The sequence below is a fragment of the Crotalus tigris genome, unplaced genomic scaffold (genome assembly GCF_016545835.1).
Source record: "Crotalus tigris isolate CLP2741 ecotype Arizona unplaced genomic scaffold, ASM1654583v1 scf7180000024444.201059, whole genome shotgun sequence".
In the NCBI taxonomy this organism is placed as follows: Eukaryota; Metazoa; Chordata; class Lepidosauria; order Squamata; family Viperidae; genus Crotalus; species Crotalus tigris.
Window position 1 is genome coordinate 49066 of NW_024100613.1, and position 26667 is coordinate 75732.

The following is a 26667-nucleotide window of genomic DNA, read 5'->3' on the forward strand; positions in this document are numbered from 1 at the left end:
AGATTTCTAAGCTGGCACCTTTCCAGCTGGTTTACATTCTCAGGTCAGGCAGTTTATATGTGCCATGGGCGAAACCCCTGAATCCTCTTCCTTCTCCAATGGGTGCAGGTCTGCCTTAGATGCCCATCTCAGGTGGTGCATAAATACATCAGTTTCCTTTAGAAGCAGCATGGTTTGGAGGAAGACCTGGAAGTTGGACTCCTGCTCCAATCCTTTCCTATCCCTGACTGGGCTCAGCGTAATCCCTGATCCGTGCATTCCAGTTCCATATTTGGTCACTTACTAAACTTCTAATGTTGTGGAATGCTGTACACTACAGTAACTGGGAGGAGAGAGTCCTATGGATAGCTTAGTCCATCTCCCTGATGGGCTTCAAAGGATACAACCAATACCTGGAACTGGACCAGGAAGCAAGCTGGCAACCAACGCAGCTGGTGGAGCAGTGGTGTATTATGCACTGCCCTAAAAACCGACATATCTGTTCATCTCATGGCTTTCTCTACCCACTGACAATTATCCAGGTGTCCCGGCATCCAATCTATGTGCCGAAGGGTGGGCCTCTGCCTTCCCATTGGACTTGACACTACAGGGTGGAGCAGGAAGTGGCCTCCAATGCTGGGGAGGCAATGTGCTTCTCCCACCATGGCCGCCCATTGCATCCTGCCTAACCCCACTCTGTATCCATGTCTTTCCCACAACACCGGAGCACCCCAGAGGATCTGGATGAAGAGCCCGACAAGGCAGGATGCAATTTGCAGTGGTGGCAGTGGAAACACTGTGCCCCCCTTGCACCAGAGGCCACTGCCTGTCCCACCAGGCACTGCCGAGTCCAATGGGAAGGCAGCGCTTCTCCATTTAGTATGCAGATTGGCTGCCAGAATGCACAGCTAGTTGTCCTGGGCTGTGAATTGGCCGGGGCAAATGTCCCTTGGCAAAATTGCCTAGGACAAGTGGTCAGAGTAGGAGCACCAGTGGACCAGTGGCAGTGGAGGAGCACTGGAGGAAGGCCATGTGAAGATGAATGATTGTGGTGGGTTGGCAAAGGTGTGGGGCCTGGCCTGAAGTGGGTGTCAAGGAACCCAATCAAGCAATCTGCCCAGAGATGTTGAATACTAGAAGGACAGCAAATAATTTCATGATAAACAAACAAAACAATAAAATTACTTTGATGACTAAAGCTGCCCAAAATGTGTTCTCCCCCCCCCCTTGATTAACATAACTATATATAGTTTGACCTGCTGAATATTCCCAATAGAAATTTCAAATTAGTTTAAGTTGTAACCAGAAGCCAACATGACTTTGTCGAAAACAAATTTTGTTATTTGGTTTTTTGATAAAGTGACTAAATTATGGATCAGCGAAATGCTGTGGACATAATGTACTTGGATTTCAGTAAAGCATAAGACAAAAGAAAACACAACCTACTTCTTGGTAAGCTAAAAAAAAGTGAGATGGACAGCACCATCACTAGATGGGTTTGTAACTGGTTGATTAATCATACTCAATGTGTAGTCCTCAACGGAACTCAACAGAGGGAAGTAAGCAATGGGGTATTGCAAGGCCCAGTTCTCTTCAATATCGTCATTAACAATCTAGATGAGGAAATAGTATGGAAACCAATCAAATATATTGACTATTCAATGTGCAGGACTACCAACACCCCAGAAGAAAGCTCAGGATCCAAAAAGAACTTGAGAGACTTGAAAACAGGGCTCTACCTAACAAAATTAAATGCAACATAGATAAAAATAAGGTTTTACACCTGGGCAAAGCCCCCCCCCCCAACTAAATAGTTACAGACTAGGTGAAACTTGTCTTAATTCTGGTAAGTGTGAAAGGGATCTTGAATCCCTAGTGGACAATCACTTAAATATGAACCAACGGTGTGTGGCACCAGCCAAAAAAGCCAATTAACAGAGGGGTAGAATCAAGATCCTGTGAAGTTCTAGAATAGAGAAGAGATCTGGAAGGGAATTTGGAGGTCTTCTTTTCCAACCTCCTGTTCAAGCAGGTGACCCTAGACCAGACATGTCAAACTTGTGATGTCACGTGACGTCACGCAACGTATTGGGACAGTTTTGCCATTTCCGGCAATGGGGTGGGCGCGGCTTCCACGTGACGTGTCCAGCCCATTGGCCGGCAGTTCGACACCCCTGTCCTAGACCATTTCAGAGAGGTGACTATCCAGTTTTTTCATAAAAACCTCTTGTGATGGAGCATTCACAACTTCTGGAAGCAAGTCGTTCCTCTGGTTAATTGTCCTCACTGTTAGGAAGTTTCTCCTTAATTCCGGGTTGCTTCTCTCCCTGATTAGTTTCCATCCATTGTTTCTTGTTTTGCCTTCTGGTGCTTTGTTTACTTCCTGAGTTGGTTTAGTTTAGTTTCAGAGTGGCTATAGCTGCCTCTATACTCTTTGCTTTTACCCTTCCCTGCTGTCATTACTGCTGATGTGCAACAGGCATAATTGAGAAAAGCAGAAAGTTGGCATAATTTTATTGCTTAAATGGAATTATTTCACATTGTACTTTGGCTGGTAAATAAACAAAGATTATTTCCGTTTCAATTGATCTTATCTAATGAAGACCCAACAGGTCTACATTAAAAATATGCAGAGGAAAATGTTTCCTTATTGCAATCGTTGGTGTGCTGAGAGGCACAACTGGGAAGAACAGAGAAGTGTTATCAATATATTCTTATCTAGTGAAGAGCTAGCACCCTCCTAGTGAAGGTATATGAAGGAAAATGTTGAATTCAGGAGTTGTGAGCAAAGTGACAAAAAGAAGGCATAAGGACTTTCCTTGCAGATCCTCAAACTTCAGAGTTGCGAGATGCTCATCTTGTTTCCCAAGTGCTCTTTTGACTCTGACCTGCTGAATGAGTGAGCCATCAAGCATCTCTGGAAGATGGCGATGCTAAAGAAGGAGCTCTTTAAGCTACTGGCTCTTCTCAGAAGCCATGAAGAAGCACCTCCAATTTATCAAATGGGTCCCTTCATTGTTGGAGCATCCAGCAACGAAACATCTTCCTCCAGCAGCTCCTGTTCCTGATCCTACACCTACATCAGTTTCTGCTCCAGATCCTGTTCCTGTTCCCAAACTGATTCTTCTCTCTGATCATGGCTGTTTTCCTACAGATGCCTTTTTTAAGCAGGTGACATAGAATGATCCAAGCATAGTCTGGAAGGAAAACCTCACGCTCTCATGCATGGACAGTGTTACCTGGCCTGATCAGGAAACCTTTGCAGGGATACTTCAAGCATAGAAAGAACACCCAGAACGGAACCATTTAAGCAGGGTGTTCTCTTGCCTGCTATGTACTGAACATCCTGGCCATAAATCTCAGCTTACCAAACCGATTTCCCTTTGTGTAGTGGGGAACATGAAATCACCCCCCACCCGTCCCTTCTTTCCGAAGTCTCCCTGCTCTTCTCTCTTGAACCTGGATCTCCAGCCCCCATAAGGTGGGGCAGTGATATATATAAATATAAAACTGCCTTCTCCCATCCTGGACTGCACTTCGAAGGCTGCAGGAGAGATTGCAAGATGAAAGCTTTGCTATTTGCATTGTTGTTGGTGGCATTTGTGTGCAAGGATTCAGGTAGGCTTTGATCATGGTTGAGGATTTTATTTATTTATATATTTATTTATTTACAGAACTCATTGGCTGTCCATCTTACCCTAGGGTAACTCTGGGTGGCTTACATTATAATCTTAGTTAAAATATAAAAAGTTAAAGCCAAAGAAAGATGGGGAGGGCGCGGATGGAGTGGGGTGGGAGTGGGATCTGTTATTATTCCATCCAGCAACTCCATTGTGCAATTCCTCAGCCGGGGCCCCAAGCCAACTGGCAGAGCTGGTGACCAGGACCCAGCGGACAGTATCAATATACAGATGGCCCCTCTGTCTCTGGTCACTTGTAGGCCTATGAATGAAGGGTCATGAATGGACAGCAAAGAAACATGCAATGTTCTAAACCCACCTAAGAACATCTGGCATGTTGGGGCAACACTCACAGCACCCACAACACCCAAGACTTAACATATGGTCTTGGGGAAACTCTCTTGAGAGAACATACTAGCTACTTCTGCTTGTCTTATCTACAGTGTGCCAGCCTTAAAGGGCGAAGTCTTAATCTTATGTTTGCCAGCCTAGCTGGGTGAATTGCTTATGTAACCAAAGTGACTATAAAAATAAGCTCTCTTTGCTATTTGGGGCTTTTGGGTCTTTTGTACAGAAGCCCGTCTCTATTCAGCTGAATTAACACATAAACTTGAAGGCAACTTCTAGTTTCCTGTATTTCTTTAACCAGCAAAATCTCAGAACCTGCATATCATTTTTGGCAAGCCAGGCAGGAGAGGTGTTTGGTCCAAGGGGAGGCTCAGGAAGAGGAAGGTGCCAACCGCACTCTGGGATTTCCTGGAGGCACCCCCCCCTCGTGACTCTTCACTGTGGTTTTTTTAAACAGGAACTTTTGTATGTGTGTGTGGTTGTTGCCTTCACTCGGTTCCTGCATACTCAGGAGGGCTGAAGATAAGGTAAGCATATATTGCTTTACTGCACAGGCTTGCCCAAGGGAGTGTGTGTATGTGCATATGTGAAAATGTGTGTTTGTTTCCTTGAATCATTTCCCATCATTGACCAGAGCTGGGTGGAAGGGTTCTTGCCAGCCACACCTAAGCCCCCCTCTTTTGGGGGTTCCCCCCTCTTTTGGGGGTTCTACCCTCTTTTTGAGGATTCTGGGGTACTTAGATAGCAAGGGGCTTGACCTTGTACTCTTGTGCTCCAACGGGTTGTGAGTGGTGTGTGGTTTGTGGTTGTGGTTGTTCCTTATATATTTCCCGCTGTTGACCAGACCTAGGCATGATACCATCTCCAGATGCCTGCAGCCCCTCCCCCGGCGAGGGTGAACCATTGACCAGGGGACGTAGCATAGCAAGGAGAGTGGTGGATCTCTTGTGGCCCAACAGGCTGTGCAAGTGGTGTGAAAGATTTAGACACATGGGTTCAGCCCAGGGTAAACCTGTTAACATGAATAAAACCCAAGCATGTGCCCTCAACCCCCTTGAGTGTGTTATCAGGAAGTTTGATAAGCTCAAAACCCGTCAGGCTGTGAAAATTGAAACTCTGATCAAATATAATGCCCTCTGGCATCAGAATATGCCTACTGTTTGGTCCAAAGGGGGGTCTATAGATTTGGGGTTTTTTTTGAAGCTATGGGAGATTCTGCTCAAAGAGGCATGGATCATGATCAACAAGCTTATTATGCACTTTTTTGGACTTTACAAAGAAATAAGCAGATGCTTAAAGACTGGGAGTTGTCCCACAGCATCACCTCTTCCTGCTTTATCTTCTGCTCTACCACCTTACAAGGGGATTTATCCCCCTCACAGAGCAGGTAGCTATTGGAAGAGGGGACACTAATAAGGTCCTGGTTCATACCCCCTTCTCCAAATCTGATCTTTATGCATGGAAGGATAGATTAGGTTCTTATACTGCAGCCCCACATAAATATTCTGAACTGGTTCTGTCTATCATTCAAACACATAACCCTAACTGGGCAGATCTCCAAGCCATGCTGGATATCTTTTTAACATCAGAGGAAAGACGTCTGGTGAGAAATGCTGCCAAAAGATTAGCTGAAGAAAGGAAACTGAAACTGACCCTAGATGGGTCATTGATACTTATGAAAGCAGAGATTATGAATATTTAAAAGGCTTTCAAGACCTTCTTGTCACTGCATTACAGACTGCTATCCCTAAACAGAAAAATTTGGGAAAAATATATGATATTCATCAATTGCCATCAGAGAGCCCAGTGACTTCCTTGAGTGCCTGTACCAAGCTTTCAGGAAATATAGTGATTTGGATCCAGAAGCTCCAGAGAACTTCCGCTTGGTGAACATGCTCTTCATTGGGCAGAGTGATCCAGATATCAGGCGCAAGTTACAGAAACTGGAGGGGGCTTCAGCTGACACAATTGGAAAGTTGTTGGAAGTCGCTTATAAAACCTATGTATCAAGATCGGAAGTTACAGCCAAAGGGGTCAAAATGGATGAAAAACGGAGTGTTGTTCTGCTGGCTCAAGCTTTACAATGGGGTGGGGAAAGAAGTGAAACTCGCAGAAGAGGATGGCGAGGAGCAGTAGGGTCCCCTGGGGAGAAAGGTAGAATGATGTCACCAAGATTCCAAGCACCCCTGGAACGTCCAATGCAGTCTTTTGCCCTAAGGCAGGACCAGTGTCGTATATGTAATAGATTTGGCCACTGGGGCAGGGAATGTCCTTTACGGTCCCTTCCCAACCGTCCTATAGGGCGTGTTATTCCACAACCATGCCTTAAGTACTAGGGAAGTCAGGGGCTGGGGTGGCCTTTGTTCTCCCTGCCCTTTCAAATGATTCTCCCTCTTCACCCCTGGTAAAGTTTAAAGTCAGAGGAAAAACAATACCTTTTTTAATTGATACAGGGACATCACGTTCTGTATTAAATAAGCCCCTTGGAAATTCTTCCTCACAAACCTTTCAGATTATTGGGGCCAGTGGTCAATCTATGTCAGCAGCAATATTGGACCCTTTAGAATGTTCTTTTGGTGATACTCGCCTTACTCGTCAATTTCTTTATCTTCCAGATTGCCCTATGCCCCTTTTAGGGCGTGATTTACTTGCTACATTACAGGCAACTATTTCTTTCTCTGGATGGGTTGAGGCTTTTCCTTGTCGTACTAACAAGGCACGTGAGGTGGTCAAGGCCCTTCTTAAGGAAATCATCCCACATTTTTCCTTTCCTTACCAAGGCATTGGCTCTGACAATGGGCCCCACTTTATCTCTGATATTACCCAGCAGGTGTCACGGATCCTGGGTATTGATTGGCAGCTTCATTCTGCTTACAGGCCCCAATCCTTGGGGCATGTGGAGAAGTCACTAACTAACAAAATGAAATTCAATGGTGAAAAAAGCAAGGTTCTACATTTAGGCAAGAAAAACCAAATGCACAGCATAGGTGGCACCATGCTCAACAGTAGTAACTGTAAGAGGGACCTCGGAGTCCTAGTAGACAATCACTTAAATATGAGCCAGCTGTGTGCTGCAGCTGCCAAAAAAGCCAACACAGTGCTAGGCTGCATTAACAGAGGGATAGAATCAAGATCACGTGAAGTATTAATACCACTCTTTAATGCCTTGGTAAGGCCACACTTGGAATAAGACATCCAGTTTTGGTCACCACGATGTAAAAAAGATGTTGAGACTCTAGAAAGAGTACAGAGAAGAGCAACAAAGAAGATCAGGGGACTGGAGGCTAAAACATATAAGGAACGGTTGCTAGAATTGGGTATGTCTAGTTTAACAAAGAGAAGGACAAGGGGGGACATGATAGCAGTATTCCAATATCTCAGGGGCTGCCATAAAGAAGAGGGAATTAAGCTATTTTCCAAAGCACCCAAGGGCAGGACAAGAAGCAACGGGTGGAAACTAATCAAGGAGAGAAGCAACCTAGAACTAAGGAGAAACTTCCTGGCAGTGAGAACAATTAATCTGTGGAACAGCCTGCCTCCAGAAGCGGTGAATGTTCCAACACTGGAAGTTTTTAAGAAGAGACTGGACAGCCATTTGTCCAAAATGGTATAGGGTTTCCTGCCTGAGCAGGGGGTTGGACTAGATGACCTCCAAGGTCCCTTCCAACTTTACTACTATTATTATTATTAAGGCTAATGGTGTTCTTAAACGTCATCTTGCCAAGCTTGCTCAGGAGACTCATCTTACTTGGGTTCAGGCGTCGCCCCTCTTCTCTTTTGCGTGTGAGAACTGTGTCTTGGCCTGTCCCCCTTTGAAATCATGTATGGTTGACCCTTTTCTTTACCATTCTTCCTTATCTACTTCCCTCCCTTCTTTTTGGAGACCAAGCCCTTAGGGAATACATATGTTCTCTTGCTAATAATGTTTCTTCCATTTCTCAAGCTGTTCAGGCCCTCCGTCATCCGGGATTGGATCATCCGCTCCATCCTTTCCTTCCTGGTGATTGGGTGCTTGTCAGGTCCTGGGCTGATTCTGGCCATTTGGCTGAACACTGGAAGGGACCCTTTGTTGTTCTTCTCACTACCCCCAAAGCGGTCAAGGTTGATGGGATTTCTGCTTGGATTCATTATAAACGCCTCCGCTCTTCTTCCCCACCTTCTGATGCTAAGGACCGAGTTACACGGACTGTGGCCCCTGGTGCTGAGGAAAACCTTGGGCTGAAGCTTCTGTCTGAGGGCCAGCACTGATTTATATGCCGGGACGTTTTGGTCATTATGATACTTGTGCCTGCCAGGCTTCTACACGGGCAGTTCCTTCTCACCGGCTTCCTGCTTATTCACACCGCAGGCATCACTTTTCTCTCCCTTGGCTGACATTTGGTTTTTTTCTTTGAGTTGTTCATATATTCTTTTCTGTTGTTCTATCTTGTTTATTTTTATTTATTTATTTTTAAAATTTATAAGCCGCCCCACTCCCGAAGGACTCTGGGCGGCTAACAATAAAAAACACATAAAACATAACAAAACAAACAATGCAAAGACAGTCATCCAGGGGTCAGGTTTTATAAACCCCAGGCCTGCCGGAAAAGCCAGGTCTTAAGTAGCTTACGGAAGACCAACAGGGTGGGAGCGGTCCTAATCTCCGGGGGGAGCTGGTTCCAAAGCATGGGCGCCATCACAGAGAAGGCCCTCCTCCGCGAAGGAGGGCCTTGTTTTCCTTGCCCTGCTCCATTCTTTTTTTCTTTCTTTCTTTCTTTTCTTTCTTTCCTCTCCTTCTTTCTTTCTTTCTTTCTTTTTTTGTGGAGCCTGATCTACCCTTATGGGAGGGATTGTGGCAGGGGTGGTCGGGTTCCGGCCATGGTTGAGGTGTGTGACATGGCACAGGGCACACAACCTGCAGGCATGGACTCCCTTGATACTTTACCACACTTGAGACCTCTCACTCTGTTTCGGAGGAGAAGGTCTCATAGTCAGGAGACTCCAGAAACTGGCCAGGACAACCCAAAGGCCCCTTCACGTGTATCTCACCCTGGCAAGTCTGTCCCAGGACTTCAGCCAGAGGTTTCCCTAAAAGGGCTACTTTGCACAATAAAGCCCAAGGTAGGACATCTGATTTACTGCCTCCAGGAGAAACCAGACACCAGGAGGGGGTTCTGCCATTTTCAGTTGATCACATCTTGGCACAACAGCCAACTCCTTCTGATCCTGGGGATTCTAAGTCTGTGCCTGAACTGTCTGGAGAATTACAAACATCATGTCCTTCCCAGTAAAATAGAAAGCCAAGTTGGTCCCCAATTTCCCAGTCCTCCTTTAGGGATTTGGGGCTCCAACACCCATATACAGAATATGCAAGCATGGGTTAAGCTTTTGATTGTAACAAATTGCTGGATTTGCACACACATACCCCCCACTGGCACACACGGATTGCTTATGGAAGCTACACCCTTAGGAGCCTTTCTGTTCAGCATGAACAATGTAATTAGGGGCTGGATGCTCCTTGTGTTTGGGGCAGGAGAGCTGCGGATTGCTAAATTAGGGACACATATACAGCACCCTGCAGCAGTTTGCCTTAGTCATTTTAATTCTTCTTCTAGGTCAATGGTTCTCAACCTTTTTAATGCCGCGACCCCCAACCAGTCGTAAGTCGAGGACTACTCAACCGGTCGTAAGTCGAGGACTACTCAACTGGTGCAGCACAGTTTGCAGAATGGGACTTTTGGCGGGCTCAGCAGGGCAGAGACAGCCTGGACAATTCCTATTGGCTTTTGAAAGCCAATAGAATTAGACTCTATTCAAGAGAGTCTATTCTATTGGCTTTCAAAAGCCAAGAGAATAAAAGGGAGTAGCACAGTTAAGGAAAAGGGGGGAAAAATGGCGGACCGCGTTGTTTGGCGACCCCCGTGAAATGGTCGTTCGACCCCAAATGGGGTCCCGACCCACAGGTTGAGAACCACTCTTCTAGGTATAAGTTGGGAATCTATGCACCTTGCACAGTCACATGGAAGGTTAGTGCTAGCATGTGGGACGATTGGTATAGATGTCATCAGACCTTTGGCCTTGACTAGAAAAAGCACCCCTCTGCTCTCTGTAGTTTGTTTGCAGCAATGGGACTCATGGCTTATATGTCTGGTGTTAGAGCCTATATTCCTGAGGGGTTGGAAGCAAACCAAGCATTTATCTTGCTAGCCACCCGGACTGGTGGTTTTTTTGTGGTCAGTTTGCCTATAAATCCTTACCAGCTTATTGGTCTGGTACATGTACCATAGGAATTATCTTTTCCTCTGTCTGTATTATCCAACATCATGATTGGAACTTTCGCGTCCGCAACCGGCGGGATGAGGACCACCTTGAGCATGAAGAAGATATTGAACACCATCCTGTACCTCATAACCTGGGCAATGCTATTGGACGAACATTAATTCCAGCTACAGGAGTTGGTTTAAATTATAACTCCATTATAGAACTGGGTGACTGGACAGAAGAAATGTTTAACCACACCATACAGGCATTTACACAACTCAATAAGGAACAGGGGGAAATACAGTGGGAGGTAGTGGTACACAATCGTCAAGCATTGGACATGGTACTGGCTGCAAAAGGTGGGGGGTGTGCTTTAGTCCAGGGCTTTTCAACCTTTTCATCCATTGTACCACTTTTAGGATATGGCAATATCTGAATACCACCAGTCGCCTAGCAAGGTGTCAAAAACTTGATGACCAAAAAAAAAGGAAAAAAGTGATAAAGTACAGGTAGTCCTCGACTTACAACAGTTCGCTTAGTGACTGTTCGAACTTACAATGGCACTGAAAAAAGTGCCCCCCAAGCCACAGCCGAGCAAGACACCTGCCTGCCCGCCCGGCGGCGCTCTTCCTCCTGTCCGAGGTTTTCATTGTTGTGAGCATTTCTGTTGAGGATTGGCAGTAGGGGTGGGGTGGAGGTGTTTGGTTTGTATTCCCCCCGTCTGCTGGTTGGTTGCAGCAGGTTTTGGTCACTTCACATGACCCTGGGACACTGTGATCGTCATAAATATGAATCTGTTGCCAAGCATCTGAATGTAAATCACAAGACCCTGCAACATTCCAGTTGATCGGCGCTTCTTCTGGACTCAGCAGAAGTACCAGGATCAGTGCTGCTTTCAGACTGATTGGTGCTTCTTCTGGGCTCAGCAGAAGCGCCAGGATCAGCACCGAGCTCCAGCTGGAGCCTGGAGCTGATCCTGGCGCTTCCGCTGAGCCCTGTCAGCCTGAAGAAGCGCCGATCAGCTGGAAAGCAGCAATGATCCTGGCACTTCCGCTGAGCCCTGACAGCCTTGCAGCTCCAGCCATCTCTCACTCAGCCTTGTGCGGTGCTGCGCTGGTTCAGCTCATTCCCCTCCCCTGCTACCACTTTTCTAGGATGGTTGCGTACCACCTGCCAGGTGCCAATGTACCACAGATGGTACCCGTACCACTGGTTGAAAAGCCCTGCTTTAGTCCATTCACATTGCTGCACTTTTGTAACTGACTATCAAGTTAACATTAGTCATACCATCCATCTCATAGAAGAAGGGATTACGAATTACCCTAAAGATTTGAAGATTTCTACTGAATACTGTATGGGAGGTTTTCCATGGTATATTTTCATTACTTACCAGTTGGCTCCCAGGATGGGGATGGTTTAGGGCAGTGGTTCTCAACCTTTTTAATGCCGCGACCCCCAACCGGTCATAAGTCAAGGACTACTCAACTGGTCGTAAGTCGAGGACTACTCAACTGGTGCAGCACCGTTTGCAGAATGGGACTTTTGGTGGGCTCAGCAGGTCAGAGACAGCCTGGACAATTTCTATTGGCTTTTGAAAGCCAATAGAATTAGCCTCTATTCAAGAGAGTCTATTCTATTGGCTTTCAAAAGCTAAGGAAAAGGGGGGAAAAATGGCAGACTGCGTTGTTTGGCGACCCCCGTGAAATGGTCGTTCGACCCCAAATGGGGTCCCGACCCACAGGTTGAGAACCACTGGTTTAGGGAATTATTCCTTGGTCTTCTCTTTGTGGTATTCCTTATTCTTGTTTCCTTCACTGCTTGCCTCTACTCAGCTCTGTTTGTTCTAAATGCTGTGTGCAACGTGCAACAGAGGTTTATCCTCTGTCTCTTCAGTTGGGCTGTCATGCTCCTACGCACTGCTTGCAGCATGAAAGGGGGGGGATTGGTTACCAGGACTCAGAGGACAATATACAGATGGCTCCCTCTATCTCTTGTAGGCCTATGAATGAAGGGTCATGAAAAGAAACACGCAATGTTCTAAACCAGCGTTTCTCAACCTTGACAATTTTAAGGCATGTGGTCTTCAACTCCCAGAATTCCACAGCCAGCATTGCTGGCTGTGGAATTCTGGGAGTTGAAGTCCACATGCCTTAAAATTGTCAGGGTTGAGAAACACTGTTCTAAACCCACCCAAGAACATCTGGCATCTTGGGGCAACACTCACAGCACCCACAACACGCAAGACTGAACATATGGTCTTGGGGAAACTTCTTGAGAGAACATACTAGCTACTTCTGCTTTTCTTATCTACAGTGTGCCAGCCTTAAAGTCTTAATCTTATGTGTGCCAGCCTAGCTGGGTGAATTGCTTATGTAACCAAAGTGACTATAAAAATAAGCTCTCTTTGCTATTTGGGGCTTTGGGGTATTTTGTACAGAAGCCCGACTCTATTCAGCTGAATAAAGACGTAAACCTGAAGGCAACTTCTAGTTTCCTGTATTTCTTTAACCAGCAAAACCTCAGAACTTGCATATCAGAGCCACATCTTTAGGCCGTTATGAAAAGACAGGAGGGTTGAGACCAACCTCACATTGGGGGGCAGGATATTCCAGAGGGCAGGGGCCACAGCAGAGAAGGCCCTCTTGCTGGACCCCACCAGCCAGAATAGTCGGGCTGATGGGACCCTCAGCAGGCCTCCTCTGCCAGCACGAGTGGGACAGGCCAATCCCGGGGGGTGAGTAACCTGGACCCTTGCTAGGAAGGGTTTTAAAGAGGACCCCCAACACCTTGAATTGCACCCAGAAACAGACTGGTAAGCAGTGGAGCTCACAGAGCAGTGGGACCACCATGACCATTCATGGGCACCCCAAACGTACCTGCGCTGCTGTGCTCTGCACCAGCTGTAGCTTCTGAATGCTCTTTAAGGCTAGCCCCATTTGGGGCACATTACCCTGAGAAGATAGCGACAGCATCCCTTGGGTCACCCGCAGTGGAAATATGGAGGATCAAAGAAAGACTGAGGGATCGGAGTGAAGTGTGGTATTCGAAGCAGTTGTGCCCCATTCTGGTGTTGGGATTTTCTCCCTGTTCTGCTCTCCATAGGGAGGGTCCCTGGGAGCCTTTAGGGGGAAAGAGGAGGTCTCCATTTGGAGAGAAGCCCGTAGCTGAGACAGTGCTTGGCCCAGCTGTTCTTCTGGGGTAGACTGCCTCTGTAAGTAGAGGTTCCTTTGCGTAGTGAATTCTGCCATGGAAATACTCTTGGGAGCAAAAGGAAGAATGTTCCATTGTCTTTGCCCTCCCTCTGCCTCCCTCCGGCTTTGCTCACATTCAGCGTTTTCGATGGTGCAACCAAAGGAGATCGGAGATGCCTCCTTCAAGTCAAGCATGGATTTTCCTTGGCATCAACCTGAGATTGGTTGACATTGTTGTAATTTCTGAGACTTCTCAATTCATCCTGCAGCCTCGGGGGTCTCCCCTCCTAGGATTAACCAGCCCCAACCCTGCTTAGCTTCCAAACAGAAACCAACCTCACAAGTTCTCGCTTGCTCACCTTTTATGGCCTCTTTCAGAAAAGTTATTTTTTTTCAATCTTACCTTCATTATTTTTAGGTCATATTTATGTAGCGTATATTGGACGTGGTGACATTTGAGAGCTAAATGCTACGAAATTTTATTTTAATGTATGCCGATTAGTGTACATTCAAAGTGACAGTAAAGTTATTATTCTATTCTGTTCTGTTCTGTTCTGTTCTGTTCTGTTCTGTTCTTATTGTTAGCTCAGTGTGGTAAACAATCCTAATACTCTTTTCTTCATCAAATACCACTTTCCCTTGAACAACCACTCAGTGAATTGGGTTGGGCTAAGAAAGAGTGACTGGCCCAGAGTCACCCAGATGCCTTTCTTGGCTACGATGGGACTGGTTTGCAGACCATTCGATTATTTTTCTAATAATTTTTTTGCAGCTGACCTTATACTTCAATAATCTATTGTCTAGGACATAATATGCCAAGGTCAAAGAAATATCTAAGTGAGAATCCTCTCTTATATTTCTTTCATCCAGTTGTGGGTCGGCAATGTCTTTGATGTTATGGTGCTTGTAAAGAGAAAATATGTTTGGAAGACAATCTTATCTGTTATGCTCTGTACGATCACACTGGTAAGCAAAGTTCCTATCCTTTCTCACAGTGTTTCTTCTTGTATGGAAACTAGAACTCCCAAATGCAGCTGAGAATTGGAGGTCCAGGTTCCCCTGAGGTCCTGGCCCGATAGCCTAAGGGATACCAGGAAAGGGGGGCTTAGAGTGGGGACCCCAACCCTCCCAGGATCACCCCAGTTTGGGAGGGGCACATTCTTTATAGAAAGGGGTCACCCAGAACATATTCTATGTTCTAAATTGTCTTATTATTTTCTCGTGGCCCAAAATTGTGGTTTGGGCTAGATTTATTTTGTTGCAGTCCATTTACCTCATCTCTGTTCTTTCCGCCACGTGAGCAGTTACTGTATGGTTATCGCATCTCTCTAAGAAAAGTACTGAATGCAAATCTCATTCAATCCTTCTCCATTCCACTTTTCTCCTGGCCTCTGGCTACGTCTGCTTCTGATCCTCCCTAACAGCCTCTCCCCCACCTGAATTTGGTGTTTCAAGCTGACTGAATATCTAACACAGTGGGTTCTCAACCTTTTTAATGCCGCGACCCCCAACTGGTCGTAAGTCGAGGACTACTTAACCAGTCGTAAGTCGAGGACTACTCAACTGGTGCAGCACCATTTGCAGAATGGGACTTTTGGGGGGCTCAGCAGGGCAAAGACAGCCTGGACAATTCCTATTGGCTTTTGAAAGCCAATAGAATTAGACTCTATTCAAGAGAGTCTATTCTATTGGTTTTCAAAAGCCAATAGAATAAAAGGGAACAGCACAGCTAAGGAAAAGGGGAAAAAAATGGCGGACTGCATTGTTTGGCGACCCCCGTGAAATGGTCATTCGACCCCAAATGGGGTCCCGACCCACAGGTTGAGAACCACTGATCTAACATGATTTGGGACAGAATTCTATGGAAGGACTTTATCTCTCACCCGAGTTACTGTACATCCTCCCACCCCATTAGAAGTTTAGTAAGTGATCAAATCTGGAACTGGAATACCCAGATAGGAGATTGTGCTGAGCCCTGGCAGGGATAGGAAAGGATTGGAGCAGGAGTCCAAGTTCCAGATCTTCCTCCAAACCACGCTGCTTCTAAAGAAACTGATGTATTGTCTGAGATGGGCGTCTAAGGCAGACCTGCACCCATTGGAGAAGGAAGAGGACTCAGGGGTTTTGCCCGTGGCACACATAAACTGCCTGACCTGAGAGGGTGAACCAGCTGGAAAGGTGCCAGCTTAGAAATCTCTTCTTTGGCCATGGCGATGGATCGAGGTTCTCTCACGTCTGTGTTTAGGAGAGCTCCTTATGGAGGGATTCCCCCTCTGTTTTAATCTCCTGGATCTCTCTAAGGAAGGACATGGAATGACACTCATTTCCAATGTGTTTTCATGTCCTTCGACACAGAAGAGCCAGGAATACTCGTCACTCTTACTCAGTTTAAGAAAAATAATAATAATAATTTGTCAGTAAGATGGATTACAAAAAAAACAAACAAACAAAAGAAAAGAAACCTTCAGCCTTCTAGTCGTCCGCAATTGAACTTTCCAAAAAGGGAAATGGACATGTCATAGCAAACACATTGACGCCACTTGAATTTAAATGCAGAAATTTATTCTGTTGCCAAACTACAGAAAGAGCAGAACAAATCTTGTAGGTCAGGAGAAAAGGGAGAGAGGGCAAGGTGTCCAAAGAAGCCGAGGGAGTGAATTATGGACCATAAAGGCCACAAGCCTAAATCTGCCCATGGATATTGTCAACGCTGCAAATACTGTATATTCTTGCTTTTGACAATATGCAGAATTGTCTGGTAAATATGGGGTTAATAAAGAGCAGAAGGGGCGTTGGGGGTAAAGCCCAGGAAAGAAAGAGGAAGAAAACATTTGACCTTCACACTAATTGGATAGTGTGAGATATGACGGCTAATTTAGGGAGGGAACACACTGATAATTTAACTGCTCAGAGGAAGAGAACTTAGATCCTAGAATCCCTCCGTTGTGCCTGTGCCGACATTTTGTAACAATAAAAGACTTTTAGGAAAATAAATGCCTGGAAGTTCTTTGAAATGTTTCATTAGCCGGAACCACATCAGATATTTTAATAAAGCTAATTGCAAAAGTCAGTTGTGCAACAATAAGCCCTTCCAAAGTGCTGTTCAGGGCATGTTCGAGCACATCCTTTCTTCTTTTCAACTGTGGCAAAGGAAACATAAAACAAAACATTAACAGTACCAAAGAATTGATCTGCGGTTGTTTGTGAGCAAAGCAGTAATCCCACATTGTAGACCCAGTCATGTATCTCCACCCAGCACCAAGGTGGACCTCCTTCCTCTTCTATTGACTACTTGGGATTAAAATAGTAAACAAGCATTCTGGGAAAAGTCCATCTTCCTTGGATATTTCATGGCTTCATCTCCAAGTTCCAAACTTGGTGACGTCCACAGAAAACCTCCAGCTCTCCCAGGCTTTTCTTCCTACCCCCTTTCTATAAAGAATGTGCCCCCCAAAACTGGGGTGATCCTGGGATGGATGGGGGTCCCCATTCTATGCCCCCCCTTTCCTGGCATCCCTTAGTCTGTAGGGCCATGACCTCAGGGTAACCCAGACAGTGCACAGAAAGGTCCGAGGTCAGTAATGGCGAACCTTTTAGAGACCAAGTGCCCAAACTGCAACCCAAAACCCACTTATGCATCATCGAGTGCCGGGTGAGTGTGGCCCATTGGGTGGGCGTGGCCCATTGGGTGGGCGTGGCCCATTGGGTGGGCGTGGCGCATTGGGTGGGCATGGCTGCAGTGGTAACAGCAGACTGGGTGGGACTAAAAAGTTCAATCAATCAATTCCAACTTTGCAAAATCTTTTTTTTCCGCGAGAAGTTGAAATTGACTGATTGAACCTTTTTTTTTTTTTGCACATGGCGGCGGAGGCCTAAAGCGAAAAGGTTTTATAAAACCCAGCTGAAGGCCTAGGACCGGGGAGACAGCACGTGTGCCCACAGAGAGGGCTCTGAGTGCCGCCTCTGGCACCCGTGCCATAGGTTCGCCACCACTGTCCTAGGTGATCTGGAACCCTGAGCTGCATTTTGGGAGCTCTAGTTTCCATACAAGAAGAAAAACTGTCAGAAAGGATAGGAACTTTCCTTACTATTTTGTGTAGTCACAAAATAACAGAACTTTTCTTCATTTGCACAAGGCATTTTCCATTCACAAAATGATCCACCACATGTGTAACATTGTAGACTCGTGACTATATGAAAGAAATAAAAGAGAGCAAACTTACTTTGGCATTTATTTCTTTGATCTTGTCTTATTATGTATTGGATCATAGATTATCGAAGAATAAGGTTGACTGTGAAAATTTCACCAGAAAGATAATAAAACGGTCTGCAGACAAGGAGTCCTTGAGTTCCCGTCCAGCCTTACCCAAGAAGGAATTTGGGTGACCCTGGGCCAGTCCCTCTTTCTCTCCCCCAACAGATTTCACTAGGTCATTGTTCAGAAATCATTCAGAAATTACAGCAATGTCGACCAATCTCAGGTTGATGACAAGGAAAATCCATGCTTGACTTGAAGGAGGCATCTCTGATCCCCTTTGGTTGCACCATCAAAAACGCTGAATGTGAGCAAAGCCGGAGGGAGGCAGAGGGAGGGCAAAGACAATGGAACATTCTTCCTTTTGCTCCCAAGAGTATTTCCATGGCAGAATTCACTACGCAAAGGAACCTCTACTTTCAGAGGCAGTCTACCCCAGAAGAACAGCTGGGCCAAGCACTGTCTCAGCTACGGGCTTTTCTTCAAATGGAGACCTCCTCTTTCCCCCTAAAGGCTCCCAGGGACCCTCCCTATGGAGAGCAGAACAGGGAAAAAGTCCTACCGCCAGAATGGGGCACAACTGCTTCGAATACCACACTTCGCTCCGATCCCTCAGTCTTTCTTTGATCCTCCATATTTCCACTCTGGGTGACCCAAGAGATGCTGTCGCCATCTTCTCACAGTAATGTGCCCCAAATGGGGCCAGCCTTGAAAAGTATTCAGAAGCTACAGCTGGTGCAGAGCGTGGCAGCGCAGGTATGTTTGGGGTACCCATGAATGGTCCCTGTGGCCCCACTGCTCCGTGAGCTCCACTGGTTACCGTTCTGCTTCTGGGTGCAATTCAAGGTGTTGGGGGTCCCCTTTAAAGCCCTTCATGGCAGGTGTCCAGGTTAGTCTCACCCCCATGGGATTGGCCCATCCCACTCATGCCGGCAGAGGAGGCCTGCTGAGGGTCACACCAGTCTGACTATTCCAGCTTGCAGAGTCTAGGAGGAGGGTCTTCTTTGCTGTGGGTCCTTCCCTCTGGAACATCCTGACTCCCAATGTGAGGTGGACCCCAACCCTCCTGTCTTTTTGCAAGGGCCTAAAGATGTGACTCTGCCAGTCGGCTTGGGTCGCCGGCTGAGGAATTGCACAACCGAGGCGCTTGATGGAGTAATAACAGATCCCATACTTCCAACCCACTCCATCCCCGCTCTCCCCATCTTTCTTTGGTTTTCATGTTTGATTTTAACTTTTTATCTTTTAATGTAACTAGCTGACCAACAATAGTCAGGGTGTGGTCCTCAATGGAACTACTTGTATATGGAGGGAAGAATGCAATGGGGTACCCCAGGGCTCTGTTCTGGGCCCAGTGCTCCTCAACATCTTCATCAACGATTTGGACGAGGGGATACATGGAAAACTCATCAAATTTGCAGACAACACCAAGCTGTCAGGAATAGCCAACACTCCAGAAGACAGGCTTAAGATATAAATGGATCTGGACAGACTTGAACAATGGGCGCTATCTAACAAAATGAAATTCAATGGTGAAAAAAGTAAGGTTCTACATTCAGGCAAGAAAAACCAAATGCATAGGTATAGTATAGGGGTACCTCACTCAATAGTAGCAACTGTGAGAGGGACCTCGGAGTCCTAGTGGACAATTACCTAAATATGAGTCAGCCGTGTGCTGCAGCTGCCAAAAAAGACAACACAGATCTAGGATGCATTAACAGAGGAATAGAATCAAGATCACTTGAAGTGTTAATACCACTTTACAATGTCTTGGTAATGTTACATTTTGAATACTACATCATGTTTTGGTCACCACAATGTAAAAATGATGTTGAAACTGTAGAAAGAGAGCAGAGAAGAGCAACAGAGATGATTAGGGGACTGGAGACTAAAACATGTAAAGACAGTTTGCTGGAATTTGGTATGTCCAGTTTAATTAAAAGAAAGACTAGGTTTACATGATAGCAGTCTTCCAAAATCTCAAAAGTTGCCCCAAAGAAGGAGTCAAGCTAATGTCCAAAATGCCTGAAGGCAGGACAAGAAGCAACAGATGATAACTAATCAAGAAAAAAGCAACCTAGAACTAACGAGAAATTTCCTGTTAGAATAATTAACCAGTGGAACAATTTGCCTCCAGAAGTTATGGATGTTCTAACACTGGATGATTTAAGATTTAAGAAAAGATTGGACAACCATTTGTCTGAAGATCCCTTCCACCTTTATTCTATTCTATTCTAAACTTAGAAGTAAGGTTGATAACTCCCAGACTTACCCTATGGTAAGATGGGCAGCCAAAAAGTTTATAAATAAATACATAATACAATCCTCAACAAAGGTTCATGAGCCTACCTGGGTCCTTGCCCATGAATGCCACCAACAACAACGCAAATAGCAAAGCTTTCATCTTGCAATCTCTTCTGCAGCCTTCACAGTGCAGCCCAGGATGGGAGAAGGAAGTTCTATATATATGTGTACCTCTGCCCCACCTTGTGAGGGCTGGAGATCCAGATCCAAGAGGGAAGAGAGGGGAGACTTGGGAAAGAAGGGAGGGGTAGGGGGTGATCTCATGTTCCCCACTACACAAAGGGAAATCAGTTTCATAAGCTAAGGTTTATGGTCAAGATTTCAATAGATAGCCGGCAAAAAAACACCCTGCTTAAATGGTTCTGTTCTGGCTGTTCTTTCGATGTTTGCCATGTCCCTGCAGATCAGGAAACACTTTCCATGCACGAGAGAGTGAGGTTTTCCTTCCATTCCACCCTCAAATAATTTTATGTCACCTGCTAAGAAAGGGTCTGCAGGAATGCAGCCATGATTAGAGAGAACTCGATAGTTGGTTGATTGGTGCTTTCTCTTAGACCCCATAGACAGGGGTTCTCAACCTTGGCAATTTTAAGACTTGTGGACTTCAACTCCCAGAATTCCTCAGCCAGGAATTCTGGGAGTTGAAGTCCACAAGTCTTAAAGTTGCCAAGGTTGAGAACCACTGCCATAGGAGAATTATTTTGGTCATCTACAAATTTGATCAGTTTCCGTGCTATTCCCTCGTCTAGATCAGACATGTCAAACACAAGGCCCGGGGGCCGGATGCGGCCCGCAAAGTGGTTTTATGTGGCCCACAAAGCCATCCTGGAAACAGTGACGGAACAGCCCCCGCTGCTTTGGCCCTGGCCCAGGCCGGCCGGGAGCCCATGTACAATTTTGTGGTGGCCATCTATGCTGAAACACATTCAGTCTTAGCTCCACAAGGAGCCCCTGCCGTGTCGGCCCTCCCCCCTGGGTGCATGCTAGGGAGGTGTCACCCTTTGTGAGGAATGGAGAAATGGACCGTGCCTTGGCGCTTGCCCCGGTCCCACCCCCTTCTGCCAGAGACCCTCAGATCTGTCCCATTCCTGCCCAGGCCCCCACAGGCACTCTTGATGTGAACGATGTAGAGCTGGCCATGCCCACCCAGTAGGCCACACCCACTCCATCCATGCCCACCCAGTAGGCCACACCCACCCTGGCCACACACACCCTCCCCCTGAGGGCAACCGCAGTGCTGATGCGGCCCTCAATGAAATTGAGTTTGGCACCCCTGGTCTAGATGGTTAATGAAGATATTGATATTGATATTGATATTGATATTGATATTGATAAGATATTGAAGAGTACTTGGCCTAGAATGTAACCTTGTAGGACCCCACTGCTTCCTTCCTTCCATGTGGTTGTAGTTCCATTGAGGACTACATGTTGAGTATGGTTTGTCAGCCAGTTAGAAACCCATCTGGTAGTGTTGCTATCTATCCCACAATTTTTTTAAGTTTACCAAGAAGTAGGTTGTGTCAAATGCTTTTGTCAAATGCTTAACTGAAATCCAAGTATACTATATCCACAACATTTTGCTAATCCACTAATTTAGTCACTTTATCAAAGAACAAAATAAGACAATATTTCGCATGATCTGTTTTGGAGAAAACCATGTTGGCTTCTGGTTATAACTTAAACTAATTTGAAATATCTATTGGGGATATTCAGCAGCTGAAACTATGTACAGTTATGTGAGCCAAGAAAAAAAATAATAATGTTGGGGCTGCTTTAGTAATCAAAGTAATTTTACTGATTTGTTTGTTTATTATGCAATTTATTTGCTGCCCATCTCAAATCCAATGTCTCTAGGCAGATTTACAAGACAGGCAGGGTATATTTCTATTGAGAATAAATTTTAAGTAAGTTGAAATTCAATTTCTTAACCAAAACTAGCAAATGCCTTGAAAGCCAAATGAAGTTTATTTCAAAAGACATTAGAAAAACAGTAGTAAAGAAAGGTTTTAAGAATCGTTTTTGTACCAAAGTTGGTAAATCATCCGTACTGTTGAAACCACTAGCTGGTTGGTTATAAAGGTCCCCAGATTTATGATTCTGGGGGACATTACTTTGCTTTCTCTGGGAGGGGGATCCAAGGTGGCAAGGAGTTCACGATTTCAATGACAGCCATGGAGCTGTCCCAGTGTCATGGTTCCGATAGATGAGACCTGTAGAAATAAGAACTCTGAGGCAATTGCTTTCCTCAAAGAACAATTTTAATGGCTAGATAATATCAGCATGAACATAGGTGAAACCAAGACCAGACGTTCCCCTTCCCCAAAAAAACCTTGTAAAGTAATACTTATTCCCACCTACTAAATATGTAATAAATCACATTCTCCAGTTAACACCTTTGGCGGGCTTTCTAACGGTAGTTCTAGCCCGCCAAACACTTGAGCAATTTGACCTTGGTTCCATAAGAAAGTTATTGTTATGACTGAACTAGAAGAATGCATCTCCCATCCCTCCTTAGCGGTGGCAAGCTGAAAAAACGAAGAAAGATGGCTGTAAGCCAGAGTAGTTTCTGTAGGTTTGACAGTTGGATCCCCTAAAGAAGGGAAAATTTTCAGAAAGTCTCTCCAGAACCAAGCAGTGAACCTGATATAATCCGCCTCGGGGTTCCATGGAATAGGTAAATGTGTTTGACAAACATTCGTGCCAGCTTCTTCGTGGAGGGGAGACCTGTGCAGGGGATGAAACGAGCTTGCTTTGAAGAAACTTCAATCACAGTCCATATTATCATATTTCTTCTGCTTTCCAGTAATTCTATAATAAAGTCCATAGCGATCTTTTCCCAGGGTGGGGAAGGATCTGCTACCTGCTGCAACCACCCAAGAGGTTTACCTGGACGCTTGTTCATTGTTGCACAAATAGCGCAGCTTTTCACATAGTTCTCAACGTCTTTCTATAGTCCTGGCCACAAGAACTGCCATCAAATTAAATGTAAAGTCTTTAGGTAGCCAAAGTGACCTGCTTGCTTTCTATCGTGGCTGCTTTGGAGAGCTTGAATTCTGAGAGTCTCGGGTAGATATAGTTTTCACCCCTTCCAAGCCAACCTGTCCCAAGAAGTCAAAATGGTTTTATTTGCTAGGAACCAGGTATCAGTTTCCAGATCTCCTTTCAGTCTCTTCATAATCGGGTTATCAGGCTCAGTAGGTTTTGTGTGTGAAGGCCCCCCTGTTCTTACTTGAGAAATCGATTGTGACTGACAAATGACAGAGTTTATAAGTTCTTCTCGATGGCTTTGGTATTGGGGCAATCTGGACAAGGTGTAAGCCAGGAAGTTCTTACCCCCTGGAAGGTATTTCAGTGTAAAGCTGAATTGGCTGAAATACTGCACCCATCTGACTTGCTTGGGGGATAGTTTGCAAGGGGTTCTTAATGCCTCTAGATTTTTATGATCAGTCCATACTTCAAAAGGCAAGTCTCCCCCCTTGAGACAATGATGCCATGCGAGCAAAGCCCACTGAACCACAAAAGCTTCTTTTTCCCAGACTGCCCACCTATGTTCAGTGTCTGTCAGTTTTTGGGAGGTGTAAGCACAGCGCTGTAATTTTCCATCTTTCCATTCTTGTGCAAAAGGACAGCTCCCACGGCTACGTTGCTAGCATTGGCTTGGACGATGAATTGCTTTTCAGGATCGGGGTGTTTAAGAAGGGGTTCTGCTGCAAACAGACTCTTTAAGTTCTCCAAAGCAGTTTGGCATTCAATTGACCATGGCAGAGGTTGGCAGGGCCATGGCTTCCCCCCATTTTTCTTTGTTTTTAACAGTTCAGTCAGTGGCAAAGCAATTTCAGCAAAAGAGGGGATGAATTGCCAGTAGAAGTTTGCGAAGCCCAAACAGCTCTGGAGCTATTTATGGGTATGTGGGCATTGCCATTCCAGTACGGCTTTCACCTTGGCTGGGTCCATCTCAATGCCCTCACTGGAAAGCCTAGATCCCAGGTAATCCAGGCGTGTTTGATGGAACTCATGCTTTGAGAGTTTTGCATAAGGTTTTGAGTTTAACAGTTTAACAGCTTTTTAAGTACTTCACTTACTAACTTGACATGCTCCACCATGGTCTCTCTATAAATGAGGATATTGTCAAGGTAAACTAAAACTCCTTTGTAGAGGTGATCATGCAGCACTTGATTAATCAATTGCATGAACACAGCAGGAGCCCCCTGCAGACCGAAAGGCATAACATTGAACTGGAAGCTTTCTAAGGGGCTGTTAATAGCTGTTTTCCACTCGTCTCTTTCCTTGATCCTTATTCAGTAATATGCCTCTCTTAGGTCTAATTTGGTAAAAAAAAAAAAAATCCTTTCACCAAATGGGCCATCATGTTCTTCATCAAGGGGAGGGGCTACATGTTTTCCATGCTGACAGCATTTAACCCTTTAATAATCAATGCGCAATCTCATCAACCCATCTCTCTTTTCTTTAAACAACACTGGAACAGCCAATCCAGATTTCACCAGTTGGATAAACTCTCTGGCTAAGTTCTTACCAATGTATGTACTCAGTTCTTTCAGTTCATGAGGGTCATTGAATACAGTTTAAGAAAATAATAATATAAATTTATCTGTAAGATGGATTACAAAACAAACAAACAAACAAACAAACACGTTCAGCCTTCTACTATTTCTGCAATGAAACTTTCAAAAAAGGAAAATGGACACGTCATAGCAAACACATCCGCTACGCTTGAATGTAAATACACAAATGTATTCAGATGCCAAACTACAGAAAGAGCACAACAAAGCTTGGAGAGCAGGAGAAAAGGGAGAGAGGGCAAGGTGTCCAAAGAAGCTGAGGAGTTGAATTATGGACCGTAAAGGCCACAAGCCTAAATCTGCAAAGATGGTCCATGATGGATGACAGCTAAACTCAGAAGGATATTTTATTAATCCTGGTTGCAAAAATCAGTAGTGCAACATTCAATCAGAATTCCGTGGATCTTTCCAGTGCACTTCCAAGCACATCCTTTGGTCACTTGGCCTGCAGTGAAGGCAAAATAAAAAAAAACCCATTTACAGTGCCAAAGAACTGACGTGCGGTTATTTCTGAACAAAACGGTAAACCCACAGTGGACACACAGTCATGCATTCCCACACAACGTGAAGGCGGACCTCCTTCCTCCTCTACTGACTACTCGGGAGTAAAATAGTAAACAAGCATTCTGGGGAAGGTCCTCTTCCCTTGGATATTTCATGGCTCAATCTACAAGGCCCAAACTTGTTTCACGTCCGTAGGAAGCCCCCAACTCTCGTAGCCTTTCCCCCTCCCCCTCTCTATAAAGAATGTCCCCCTCCAAAACTGGATAGCTGCTGGGAAGGACATGGCTCCCCATTCTAAGCCCCCCCCATTTCCTGGCATCCCTTAGGCCAGGGGTGTCAAATTCAATTTCATTGAGGGCTGCATCAGCATTGCGGTTGCCCTTGGGCGGGCTGGGTGGGTGTGACCAGGGTGGTGAGGCCTACTGGGTGGGCATGGATAGAGTGGGTGTGGCCTATTGGGTGGGCATGGCCAGCTCTATATCATTCGCGTCAAGGGTGCCTGTGGGGGCCTGGGCAGGAATGGGACAGATCTGAGGGTCTCTGGCAGAAGGGGGTGGGACCGGGGCAAGCGCCAAAGCATGGTCCATTTCTTCATTCCTCACAAAGGGTGACACCTCCCCAGCATGCACTCAGGGGGCTGGGGCCAACGCGGCAAGGCCTGGTTCCTCGCTGCTTCCAGACAGCCTTGTCGAGCTAAGACTGAATGTGTTTCAGCATAGATGGCCACCACAAAGTTGTACAAGGTCTCCTGGCCAGCCTGGGCCAGGGCCAAGGCAGTGGGGGCTGTTCCCTCACTGTTTCCAGGATGACTTCGCAGGCGACATGAAACCACTTCGCAGGCCACATCTGGCCCCGGGCCTTGGGTTTGACATGTCTGCCTTAGACTCTCTGGCCATGACCAGAGAGGGCACAGACGGGTCCTAGATAATGTCCAATCCTGAGCTGCATTTGGGAGTTTTAGTTTCCATACAAGAAGAAAAACTGTCAGAAAGGATAGGAACTTGGCTTACCATTTAGTTGCATCGAAGTAACACAGAACCTTTGTCCTTTCCAACAGTGCCTTCTCCAATCACACATGTACTCAATTTCACCACACGTGTAGCATTGTAGACTCGTGACTGTATGAAAGAAATACAAGAGAGCAAACTCACTTTGGCATTTATTTCTTTGTTCTTGTCTTATTATGTATTGGATAATAGACTATCGAACAATAAGTCTGGCTGTGAGAATTTCACCAGAAAGAGAATAAAACGATCTGCAGACAAGGAATCTGTGAGTTCCAGTCCAGCCTTAGCCAAGAAAGGCATTTGGGTGACTCTGGGCCAGTCCTTCTTTCTCTCCCCCAACAGATTTCACTAGGTCGTTGTTCAGAAATCGTTAAGAAATTAAAGCAGGTTGATGCCAATCTCAACCTCAGATTGATGCCAAGGAAAATCCATGCTTGACTTGAAGGAGGCATCGCTGATCCCCTTTGGTTGCACCATCAAAAACGCTGAATGTAAGCAAAGCCGGAGGGAGGCAGAGGGAGGGCAAAGACAATGGAACATTCTTCCTTTCGCTCCCAAGAGTATTTCCATGGCAGAATT

The 26667-nt window shown here is 45.7% G+C and overlaps 1 protein-coding gene across 1 annotated transcript; it reads right to left on the reverse strand.

Annotated features, from left to right (window-relative positions):
* Nucleotides 1-16382: 16382 nt before the first annotated feature.
* LOC120302989 (actiflagelin-like) lies at nucleotides 16383-20117 on the reverse strand. Its single transcript, XM_039332038.1, has 3 exons — nucleotides 20043-20117; nucleotides 17527-17628; nucleotides 16383-16578 (listed from the first exon to the last, which is right to left on the reverse strand). Exons 1-3 carry the CDS (start codon nucleotides 20095-20097, stop codon nucleotides 16493-16495), a joined length of 243 nt encoding a protein of 80 aa, XP_039187972.1. The 5' UTR covers nucleotides 20098-20117; the 3' UTR covers nucleotides 16383-16492.
* Nucleotides 20118-26667: the final 6550 nt, after the last annotated feature.